General features: G+C 39.7%; 1 protein-coding gene across 1 annotated transcript in view; it reads left to right on the forward strand.

Annotated features, from left to right (window-relative positions):
• Positions 1-12010, forward strand: part of FSIP1 (fibrous sheath interacting protein 1) — a 190293-nt gene that overhangs the window by 38837 nt on the left and 139446 nt on the right. Inside the window, exon 8 of the mRNA XM_024732548.1 lies at positions 4694-4852. Coding sequence (XP_024588316.1) covers positions 4694-4852 — 159 coding nt within the window. The remainder of the gene's footprint in view (positions 1-4693; positions 4853-12010) is intronic.

Genomic DNA, 12010 nt, shown 5'->3' on the forward strand with positions numbered 1-12010 from the left:
CGGGCTTCTCATTGAGGTGGCTTCTCTTGTTGTGGAGCGTGGGCTCTAGGCGCATGGGCTTCAGTAGTTGTGGCATGTGGGCTCAGTAGTTGTGGCTCGTGGGCTCTAGAGCTCAGGCTCAGCAGCTGTGGTGCACGGGCTTAGTTGCTCCGTGGCATGTGGGATCCATTTTTCCTTTTAAAAACAGTATGCTTCTTATATTTTAGGAATCTTTCTCAATAGTAGCCAAATTTTAAAATCACATCATTACCTGTGTATTTAAGCTCAACTAATTGTTTATTTGTACAAATTGTTTTTCCTGAGTTATTCTTCTAGAATTAAAAAAAAATTTCCCTGAAATAATGATGGTGTGTAGATAATTTTTTGAGTCTTTGCCTATTCAAAAATTTATTTTTCTCTCATTTGAATGATAGTTTCAAATGGTGGTAGCTAAATCCTAGATGCAAAATCCTTTCTTTCTGGAAGCATCTAGGATTTTCTCTTTATTTTTGAGTTCACAGATTTTACCAGAATGTATTTTATGTGTGTCTTTAAAAACGTTTTTGTTCCTGCATGGTACCTTGTAGGTAGGCCCTTTTTATCTGAAGGTTCAAGTCTTTTTTCTGTGTAGAAAATTATCTTATTTCTTCCCTTCTATCATCTCTTTTTCTTTCCTTTTGGGCTTCCTATAAAGTGGGATATCAGTTGGGAATGGGATTGACTTCAGGTAACAGAAAACTTTATAAACAGTGACTTCAGCAAGAAGTTTATTTTTTTCAGTAACAAGAAATCCAGGTATAAATAGCTAATGTCTTTTGATCTTCTTGACCCATGTTTGTAGTGTGGTTTTGTTTTTAGGTGTGCAAGATTGCTGCTATATCTGTATGTAATGTGTTAATTTTCCAGGCAGAAAGAAAGGGGGAAGGGGAAGGAGAAAAGAGACTCCTCTGAAGTTTTGCCTTTTCCTTTGGGAAGATGTGGTGTCCCCACGACTTCCACCTGCATCTCACTGGCCAAGCTGGCACGTAGTCATTTGTTTCATACAGCTCTGCAAGCGAGACTGGGGATTCAAGTGTTTCATTTTCTCTTTTTTTGTAGCAGAGGAAGGTAAGAAAGGAGGAGATTGGAAAAGGGGACTAGGTCAGTCAATGTACCAGACCATAGATGGGTATAGAATCTCCTGGATCTCTCCTCCAGGTCTTAAAATATTTTTCTCATAATCTTTATCTTTTTTGTCATTTTGCTCATATAACTTCATTTTACGGTTTCCCTAGTTGGGTTTCAGACATCTCTATTCTGCTGCTTAGCTATGCAGCCCTCTTTTGGGATTGTTGTTGTTATTTTTACAGTTACTATTGTTTTTAAACTAATATTTGCTGAGAGTTCTTTCTGTAAGTCCTCTGAGGAGAAAGTGTCCTTTCTTATTACCTGATGTGGGAGATAGACATTTTATATGGAGATTCTATGAAGCCATATAGGTGGTGGTACATGTTGGAATAGAGATGTAGTGGAGGAAGATGTGAATATGGCAGGAAGCATTTAGGAACACTTTGAGGAAGGGACCGATCTACTGTTTTCTCAAACTGTATGAAACTTCTTGCCACGCTTCACATTTGCTATAGTCTTTCAAGCGTCTGTGTGCGCATTTCTTTATGGAGTGCTCCGCCACTTCGTCTCTGACAGATCCAATGTAAAGAGGATGACTGACATGATAGTTATGTTTGAATTCCACAGAACTCATGCCCACTGGTTGTTCCTTACAGTGGTATGTTTGTATGGATGTAATATTCTCTTAAATTTCTCTAGGATAGGTAGAATTTTTTAAAAGATTTCCTCCTAGTTAGGGAACTCACACTTGCAACTAATGGCTCTCCCCAATGCTGGAAGCCTCTACTGTCACCCTTCCCAACAAAATGGATTTTGCATCAGATCTTAAATTACTCACGTCTAAATCAGTATTGAATGGGTGAGTGTGATTGAGGACCCTCATTACTGGTGTGAACCCTAGCTGTAAAGCAGGGTGGTGCAGAGCATTTCCTGGGTTCTGTCTTAGGGAGACAAGACTCCTACACATTGCAAGTCTAGACAGAAACACACATACCATCTACTACATGTTACACATAACTTCCTTCTGTAACAGCATAAAGCATGAAACATTTAAATTTCTGTTGAATTTAATCTGCCATGTTCTTTTACCTCCAGTGTCATTAAAAAAGAATTCCATTCAAACAAGAATTTAAAATTTATTAACCAATATTTAGTCATTGATTCCATAGTTTGTTTGTTTTTTCGTCTGATTCTTTTTTTCTCTTTTAGGTCAGACAGTATTTATATCACTTTTATTTAGGAAAAATTAATCAGAGTTTCTTATTTGTGAGTAGTTAGGTATTTTTTTAATAATTATGTATAACTTTCATATGCCAACTTGCAAGTATATTTAAAATGTTTATTACTGTATCATATCCATATATGGCTATAGTGTAGTCTCCCTTTCTCCCTATTTTCAGACATTTGGGCTTTTTGCAGTTACTCTTTTTTGTAAGTAACATGGCAAAAACCATTTTAGTCAGGGTTCTAGGTTGCAAGAAACAGAGGCAGATTTTGGTTAAAAAAACAGAAAACGAATTTATTGGAAGACTTGAGCAGCTCACAGGCACAGTGGGAAGTTTGGAGGACTGGGCTTGTAAACCAGGCAGTTATCAAGGTAGGCAGAAAAATGGGCCTAGAAACTCCTGAGAATCAGTCTGGTTCAGGGCTGCACCGAGGCCACCAGACACCCCCGATAATGATCACTGCTGCCACCTTCACTGCTATCAACACTGGATCCTCACTGCTACTGCTGTCACCATTAATCACTTCCCCACTTTCCCTGCATCTTTGAATCTCTCTCTCTCCCTCAAGAGTCAAAGTCCAGGGTGTTCCCTTCTGATTGGCTGAATCTAGGTCATTTGCTTGTCTTCTTGATGCCAGTGGGTAGGGAGAAGGAGTGTCTGGTGGGTACCTGTTCCCTAGAGAGACTCATGCAGTATTTGGTTTCACTGAAGCAGGAAGGGAGATTGGATGCTGGGGCCAGGAAGAGACAGTGTAAGTCTTTCTGCGTAAGTTTTTGCATGTACTTCTTCTGGTTACCACTTAGGGTTTGATCCCTGGTATTAGAGTCATGAAACCAAAGTGTGTGTTGCCCTCCATCTGCCCATTTATTCTTAGTGTTCTTCATGATCCTTCTGTCCTTGTGCTACATGCTTCCCTTTGTGACCTCACCCATTCCCATGGTGTAAGGGTTTGAACCATTATAGAATTATGGGTGAGTCCAAAGTACTTATTTCCAATCCAGGTCTCTATCTTGAACTTCAGACAAACATATTTAACTACCTAACATAATCTGTGGATATCCTGGGGACATCTGTGAATATCAGAAGGCCCCAAACAGAATTCATCATCATCATTTTCCCCCTCAAACCTACCATGTCTCTGGTATTCCCTAGTTTGGTTCTTATGACCACCATCCCACTAGCTGATAAAATCAGGAATTTGGTTTTTATCCTTGATTCTTACTCCTCCCTTCATTCTTCCATCAAATTGTCTCCAGATTCTGTAAACTCTGCTTCCTAAGTATCTCTGGAATTGGTCCTGTGTGCTTCATTCCCAGGAAACATTCTGACTTCAGGCGCTCATCACTTTTCTTGTAGGTTACGGCTTTTGCTTCTTAACTGGATTTTCTGCCTCCAGTCTCACCCTCACCTGCTCCAGTTTTAAAGTGCACAGCCAATTGTGTTGTTTCTCTAAGATGCTCCTAAGATGATTTCCTTTAGGAAGCATTCTCCAAACACGTTTTCTCCTTGCCCCTTCCTGTTAACAGAGGTTAGTTGACCCTCCCTGTTCTCCATGGAACCCTGGGTTTACCAGCACTTTTCACACCTTGTTAAAATCTTTGCTGTCAAGAGACTGAGAACTCCTGAGGGCAGGAACGTGTGAGATTCATATTGAATCACCAGTGCCCAGTGTAATGCCTCCCCATAGGAGGCACTCAGTACGAGGTTTTTGAATGAATGTTATGAATGGCTTTTAACCCGTTAAGAAACTAATGTTAGTTCAATAACGAGTTAGATGAACAGGTTTTTTTTTCAAATATTTATTTATTCGGCTGCATCAGGTCTAAGTTATAGCATGCAGGATCTTTAGTTGCGGCGTGCGGGATCTAGCTCCCTGACCAGAAATCGAACCCAGGCCCCCCGCATGTGGAGTGTGGAGTCTTAGCCACAGGACCATCAGGGAAGTCCCTAGATGACCAGTTATGATCATGAAACCCAAACAACTGAGTCTATGTTACTTTTCAGGGACAGATTTTGAAAGTAACATGTTCGTTATAGGGTAAACATGATTTCTTCCTTATTCAGCATGTCACAAACCACTTTTTTCAAAGTGGAGAAATGAGAATGTTATGAGACCCAGACTGTGAGGCTAAGAGAGTTATTCTGTAGGGTAGAACGCCCACAAAAGGTAAGCAGATACTTTACGCAGAGTTGGCAGATGATGAAACCTTAAACTATTGAATTTTTTTTCTTGCACTATCCCAAGTTAATTCTGTTTTTTTAATATTTGTTTTGTTTTTTATTTGTTTTTGTGAGGAGCACTGATGTAGCGGTCTGAAAGGTATATTTTGGAAAAAAAAATGTAGCATAAGAATGACCTGGTGATCCTTGTTTCCTTTTAGGGAGATCAGTCTGGCTGGCTGGTCCCTGGAGAAGGATACACACCTGCAGTCACCCAGCATGAGCAGCTTGCTAAAATTGATACAAAACTCCAAGAACTTTCTGCCATTTACCCAACAATTTCCAGCTCTTCTCCAAGATCTGAACATCAGAATGATGAGGTATGTTTAACTCTAGAGCCCATAGGCTGTTCAGGTTTATGTGTGCTAAAGCTAGTTCACATAATGTGACAATCTGCTTGTTAACTAAAGAGGTTTCTTCCCAGTTGCCTTTTCAGTGGCTGCAACTGCAGTGATAGTGATTTCTACAAGTGTCTATTTTTCTTTGCCAGTTTCCACTTTCTATTCATTTTCTTTTCAGTTGGTAATTTGCTGAGATGAGGTGAAATATTTATTTTGATATTGTTATATCTTTATGATATAAGCTAATGCTTGATCATGATCGGGAGAGAGGAGAGGGAAGAAGGGAAGAGAATAGATACAGCACTCCTTAGTCCTTTGAGAGCTTTACTTCTTTTTGTTCCTTTGGTTCTAGGTGTTAGCGGTGGCAGTCACCTGTCCCTTACTCTGACACATTCTTCTAGCTCCTTTGATTTACCAGCAAGCAGTGAAGCTCACTCTGTTGATAACTTCTCTCCTGTGAGAATTTTGAAATGAGTACGTTTCCTTTCTGGATAGTTCCCTCAAATATTCTTTTACAAAGCTAACAGAGGGTGAAGAAAAATGGAAGGGTCACCACAGCTTTGGAGCAGTAAAATTCCTTTCTCCCCCTAATATTTCAGTACTTCGTGGGATCTAGTTTGGGGTTGGGTGGTAGTTTTTGCCTGAAGAGAAAATGGCTGGTCTTTTGTTATTCCACTAACCCTCTACCAGTTTTGTAAACATATCACCAAATCATTTTCTGTACAATATTAGATGCATGTGATTTTCCTGGTTTTTAAGAAGATTTAAATAATATCAGTAGCCTATAGGGAATAATTCTGCTTTATAGTCAGTCTTTTCTCCAACCTGTCAATTGAAGATTAGGGATCTGGGTTTGGATCAGTTGAAGCTACTTCAGAGGAAAGGAGCAGTGTTAAGATGTTCCAAAGAAAGTTTGGTCGTGATGGAACCTTACGGAGCCATCGCGGCTTCCTTAAATTATGTTCCTAAGGGCCAGGCACAGCTGCCTCTGAGCCCTTTACACAGCAGTATGGTGGGAGTGGGAGCCACTGTTTTCTGGATTGAGATCAGACTTCTTGGAAGACAGAGAATCGGAATCTCTGTCCCTACCCAAATATACCGCAGGACTTTGACACATCAACAGGTATGCTGCTAGTTTATTTATGTTACTGGGTGCCATTTCCCAAAAGGAGGAAGCCAGGATGGGGGAGTACAATGGTTCAGGGATATTCTTTGTTCTTTTTGTGTTACAGCTGATTTCTGTTGTTGTTGTTACTGTTGTTAGATATCAAGGGTTGCTGAGATCTCAAAGCTGGATAATGGTCCTAAAGATAGAAAACGTCTCTTTTGTGACCATCAAATGTTATTCCCGAAAGAGAGACTGAGAATTTAGAGATTTGTTTAACCATTAGGACTTCAGATAAAGAATGACTGTGGTCATTGTCATCTCCGTCACATTTTCAGAGTTCACATTTATGGTTTAAATAAAATATTTAAAAAATAATCAGAGGGAAAACCAGTACATTACTTAGTTGTTACATACTGATATTATATATTTTTGTGTGAAACAGTATATTTAGAGAAAAGAGAAAACTGCATTTTGGGACTCTCACTGGCTGCAGAAACAGAAAAGTAACATCATAGTTGTTGAAAAGAAATAATTAGTGCTTCTTGTATGCAAAAAAGAGTGTATTTTGAGGTTTCATTCAATTTCCTGTTGGCATTTCCTCATTTCTAACTAAAACCAGGATTGCATATTGAATTTTCAAGCCAAAAATGAAAACATGGCAAATTATTTTACGGATATTATTTTTTTTTTAACATCTTTATTGGAGTATAATTGCTTTAAAATGGTGTGTTAGTTTCTGCTGTATAACAAAGTGAATGAGCTATACATAAACATATATTCCTATATCTCCTCCCTCTTGCATCTCCCTCCCAGCCTCCCTAGGTGGACACAAAGCACCGAGCTGATCTCGCTGTGCTATGTGGCTGTTTCCCACTAGCTATCTGTTTTACATTTGGTAGTGTATATATGTCCATGCCACTCTCTCACTTCATCCCAGCTTACCCTTCCCCCTTCCCGTGTCCTATGCAATGATTTCAGATTTTTGAAACTATTGCAAGAAATGATTTCAAAAGTGATCTGAAAAATCACTTTCAGATTTTTCATCATTATTGTGTAGGAATGCAAGAGATTTCTGTGCATTAATTTTGTATCCTGCTACTTTACCAAATTCATTGATTAGCTCTAGTAGTTTTCTGGTAGCATCTTTAGGATTCTCTATGTATAGTATCATGTCATCTGCAAACAGTGACAGCTTTACTTCTTCTTTTCCGATTTGGATTCCTTTTATTTCCTTTTCTTCTCTGATTGCTGTGGCTAAAACTTCCAAAACTATGTTGAATAAGAGTGGTGAGAGTGGGCAACCTTGTCTTGTTCCTGATGTTAGTGGAAGTGCTTTCAGTTTTTCACCATTGAGGACGATGTTGGCTGTGGGTCTGTCATATATGGCCTTTATTATGTTGAGGAAAATTCCCTTTGTGCCTACTTTCTGCAGGGTTTTTATCATAAATGGGTGTTGAATTTTGTCAAAAGCTTTCTCTGCATCTATTGAGATGATCATATGGTTTTTCTCCTTCAATTTGTTAATATGGTGTATCACATTGATTGATTTGCATATATTGAAGAATCCTTGCATTCCTGGGATAAATCCCACTTGATCGTGGTGTATGATCCTTTTAATGTGCTGTTGGAATTCTGTTTGCTAGTATTTTGTTGAGGATTTTTGCATCTATGTTCATCAGTGGTATTGTTCTGTAGTTTTCTTTATTTGTGACCTCTTTGTCTAGTTTTGGTATCAGGGTGATGGTGGCCTTGTAGAATGAGTTTGGGAGTGTTCCTCCCTCTGCTGTATTTTGGAAGAGTTTGAGAAGGATAGGTGTTAGCTCTTCTCTAAATGTTTGATAGAATTCGCCTGTGAAGCCATCTGGTCCTGGGCTTTTGTTTGTTGGAAGATTTTTAATCACAGTTTCAATTTCAGTGCTTGTGATTGGTCTGTTCATAGTTTCTGTTTCTTTCTGGTTCAGTCTTGGAAGGTTATGCATTTCTAAGAATTTGTCCATTTCTTCCAGGTTGTCCATTTTATTGGCATATGGTTGCTTGTAGTGATCTCTCATGATCCTTTGTAATTCTGCAGTGTCAGTTGTTACCTTCCCTTTTTCATTTCTAATTCTGTTGATTTGAGTCTTCTCCCTTTTTCTCTTGATGAGTCTGGCTAATGGTTAACAATTTTGTTTATCTTCTCAAAGAGCCAGCTTTTACTTTTATTGCTTGTTGCTATCGTTTCTTTCATTTCTTTTTCATTTATTTCTGATCTGATCTTTATGATTTCTTTCTTTCTGCTAACTTTGGGGTATTTTTGTTCTTCTTTCTCTCATTGCTTTAGGTGTAAGGTTAGGTTGTTTATTTGAGATGTTTCTTGTTTCTTGAGGTAGGATTGTATTGCTATAAACTTCCCTCTTAGAACTGCTTTTGCTGCATCCCATAGGTTTTGGGTCGTCGTGTTTTCATTGTCATTTGTTTCTAGGTATCTTTTTTTTTTTTGCTGTACACGGGCCTCTCACTGTTGTGGCCGCTCCCGTTGCAGAGCACAGGCTCTGGACACGCAGGCTCAGTGGCCATGGCTCACGGGCGTAGCCGCTGTGTGGCACGTGGGATCTTCCCTGACCGGGGCACGAACCTGTGTCCCCTGCATTGGCAGGCGGACTCTCAACCACTGCGCCACCAGGGAAGCCCCTAGGTATCTTTTGCTTTCCTCTTTGATTTCTGCAGTGATCTCTTGGTTATTAAGTAGTGTATTGTTTATCCTCAATGTGTTTGTATTTGTTACAGATTTTTTCCTGTAATTGATATCTAGTCTCATAGCGTTGTGGTTGGAAAAGGTACTTGATATGATTTCAATTTTCTTAAATTTACCAAGGCTTGACTTGTGACCCAATATATGATCTATCCTGGAGAATGTTTCATGAGCACTTGAGAAGAAAGTGTATTCTGTTGTTTTTGGATGGAATGTTCTATAAATATCAATTAAGTCCATCTTGTTTAATGTATCATTTAAAGCTTTTGTTTCCTTTTTTATTTTCATTTTGGATGATCTGTCCATTGGTGAAAGTGAGGTGTTAAAATCCTCTACCATGATTGTGTTACTGTCGATTTCCCCTTTTATGGCTGTTAGTATTTGCCTTATGTATTGAGGTGCTCCTATGTTGGGTGCATAAATATTTACAATTCTTATATCTTTTTCTTGGATTGATCCCTTGATCATTATGTAGTGTCCTTCTTTGTCTCTTGTAATGGTCTTCGTTTTAACGTCCGTTTTGTCTGATATGAGAATTGCTACTCCAGCTTTGTTTTGATTTCCATTTGCATGGAATATCTTTTTCCATCCCCTCACTTTCAGTCTGTATGTGTCCCTAGGTCTGAAGTAGGTCTCTTGTAAAGAGCATATATACGGGTCTTGTTTTTGTATCCATTCAGCCTGTCTATGTCTATTGGTTGGAGCATTTAATCCATTTACATTTAAGGTAATTATTGATATGTATGTTCCTGTTACCATTTTCTTAATTGTTTTGGGTTTATTATTGTAGGTCTTTTCCTTCTCTTGTGTTTCCTACCTAGAGAAGTTCCTTTAGCATTTGTTGTAAAGCTGGTTTGGTGCTGCTGAATTCTCTTAGCTTTTGCTTGTCTGTAAAGGTTTTAATTTCTTTGTCAAATCTGAATGAGATCTTTGCTGGATAGAGTAATCTTGGCTGTAGGTTTTTCTCTTTCGTCACTTTAAATATGTCCTGCCATTCCCTTCTGGTTGTAGAGTTTCTGCTGCAAGATCAGCTGTTAACCTTATGGGGATTCCATTGTGTGTTACATGTTGTTTTTCCCTTGCTGCTTTTAATATTTTTTCTTTGTATTTAATTTTTTGATTGTTTGATTAATATGTGTCTTGGCGTGTTTCTCCTTGGATTTATCCTGTATGGGATGGCCTGTGCTTCCTGGACTTGATTGACTATTTCCTTTCCCATAGTAGGGAAGTTTTCAACTGTAATCTCTTCACATATTTTCTCAGTCCCTTTCTTTTTCTCTTCTTCTTCTGGCACCCCTATAATTCGAATATCGGTGCGTTTAATGTTGTCCCAGAGGTCTAGAACACTGTCCTCAATTTTTTTCATTCTTTTTTCTTTATTCTGCTCTGTGGTAGTTATTTCCACTATTTTATCTTCCAGGTCACTTATCCGTTCTTCTGCCTCAGTTTTTCTGCTATTGATCCCTTCTAGAGAATTTTTAATTTCATTTATTGTGTTGTTCATCATTGTTTGTTTGCTCTTCAGTTCTTCGAGATCCTTGGTAAACATTTCTTGTTTTTTTTTCCATTCTATTTCCAAGATTTTGGATCATGTTTACTATCATTACTCTGAATTCTTTTTCAGGTAGACTGCCTATTTCCTCTTCATCTGTTTGGTCTAGTGGGTTGGTACCCTTGTCCATCATCTGCTGTGTATTTCTCTGTCTTCTCTGTCTTCTCATTTTGCTTAACTTACTGTGTTTGGGGTCTCCTTTTCGCGGGCTGCAGGTTTGTAGTTCCCGTTGTTTTTGGTGTCTGTGCCCAGTGGGTAAGGTTGGTTCAGTGGGTTGTGTAGGCTTCCTGGTGGAGGATACTTGTGCCTGTGTTCTGGTAGATGAGGCTGGATCTTGTTTTTCTGGTGGGCAGGAACGTGTCTGGTGGTGTGTTTTGAGGTGTCTGTGAACTTAGTAGGATTTTAGGCAGCCTCTCTGCTAATAGGTGGGGTTGTGTTCCTGTCTTGGTAGTTGTTTGACATAGGGCCTCCAGCACTGTAGCTTGCTGGTCGTTGAGTGGAGCTGGGTCTTATCCTTGAGATTGAGATCTCTGAAAAAGCTTTCACTGTTTGATATTATGTGGAGCTGGGAGGTCTCTGGTGGACCAGTGTCCTGAACTTGGCTCCTCCACCTCAGAGGCTCAGGCCTGACACCCGGCTGGAGCGCCAAGAGACTGTCCTCCACACGGCTCAGAAGAAAAGGGAGAAAAAGAATGAAAGAAAGAAAGAAAGAGAAAAAAATAAAATGAAGTTATTAAAATAAAAAAATAAAAATTATTATAAATTAGAAAGTAATTTTAAAAAAAGGAAGAGAGAGCAACCAAACCAATAAACAAATCCACCAATGATTACAAGCGCTAAAAACTATAGTAAAACAAACAAACAAACAAACAAAATGGACAGACAGAACCCTACGACAAATGGTAAAGGCAAAGGTATACAGACAAAATCACAAAAAGAAGCATACAGATACACACTCACAAAAGGAGAAAAATGAAAAGTATATATATATTTTAAAAAAAAGAAAGAGAGCAGCCGAATCAATAAACTAATGTACCAGTGATAGTTAGCTGTAAATACTAAACTAAGATAAACATAAAACCAGAAACAAATTAGATGCAAAAAGCCAACCCCAAGTCTACAGTTGCCCCAAAGTCCACCGCCTCAGTTTTGGGATGATTTGTTGTCTCTTCAGGTATTCCACAGAAGCAGGCTACATCAATTTGATTGTGGAGATTTAATCCGCTGCTCCCGGGGCTGCTGGGAGAGATTTCCCTTTCTCTTCTTTGTTTGCCCAGCTCCTGGGATTCAGCTTTGGATTTGGCCCTGCCTGAGGGGCCTGTAGTTCGCCTGAGGTCATCTGTACCCTGCCCAGACAGGACAGGGTTAAAGTAGCAGCTGATTAGGGGGCTATACCGTGTGTTCTCCTGGGGAAGTTGTCCCTGGATCACGGGACTCTGACAGTGGCAGGCTGCACAGGCTCCCCGGAGCGGGAGGTGTGCATAGTGACCTGTGCTTGCACACAGGCTTCTTGGTGGCTGCAGCAGCAGCCTTAGCGTCTCATGCCCGTCTCTGGTGTCCTCGCTGATAGCCACGGCTCATGCTGGTCTCTTGAGCTTGTTTAGGTGGTGCTCTGAATCCCCTCTCCTCATGCACCCTGAAACAATGGTCTCTTGCCTCTTAGGCAGTTCCAGACATTTTCCTGGACTCCCTCCCGGCTAGCTGTTGTGCACTAGCCCCCTTCAGGCTGTGTTCATGCAGCCAACC

Source organism: Neophocaena asiaeorientalis, unplaced genomic scaffold, assembly GCF_003031525.2.
Source record: "Neophocaena asiaeorientalis asiaeorientalis breed wild unplaced genomic scaffold, Neophocaena_asiaeorientalis_V1.1 scaffold119, whole genome shotgun sequence".
In the NCBI taxonomy this organism is placed as follows: Eukaryota; Metazoa; Chordata; class Mammalia; order Artiodactyla; family Phocoenidae; genus Neophocaena; species Neophocaena asiaeorientalis.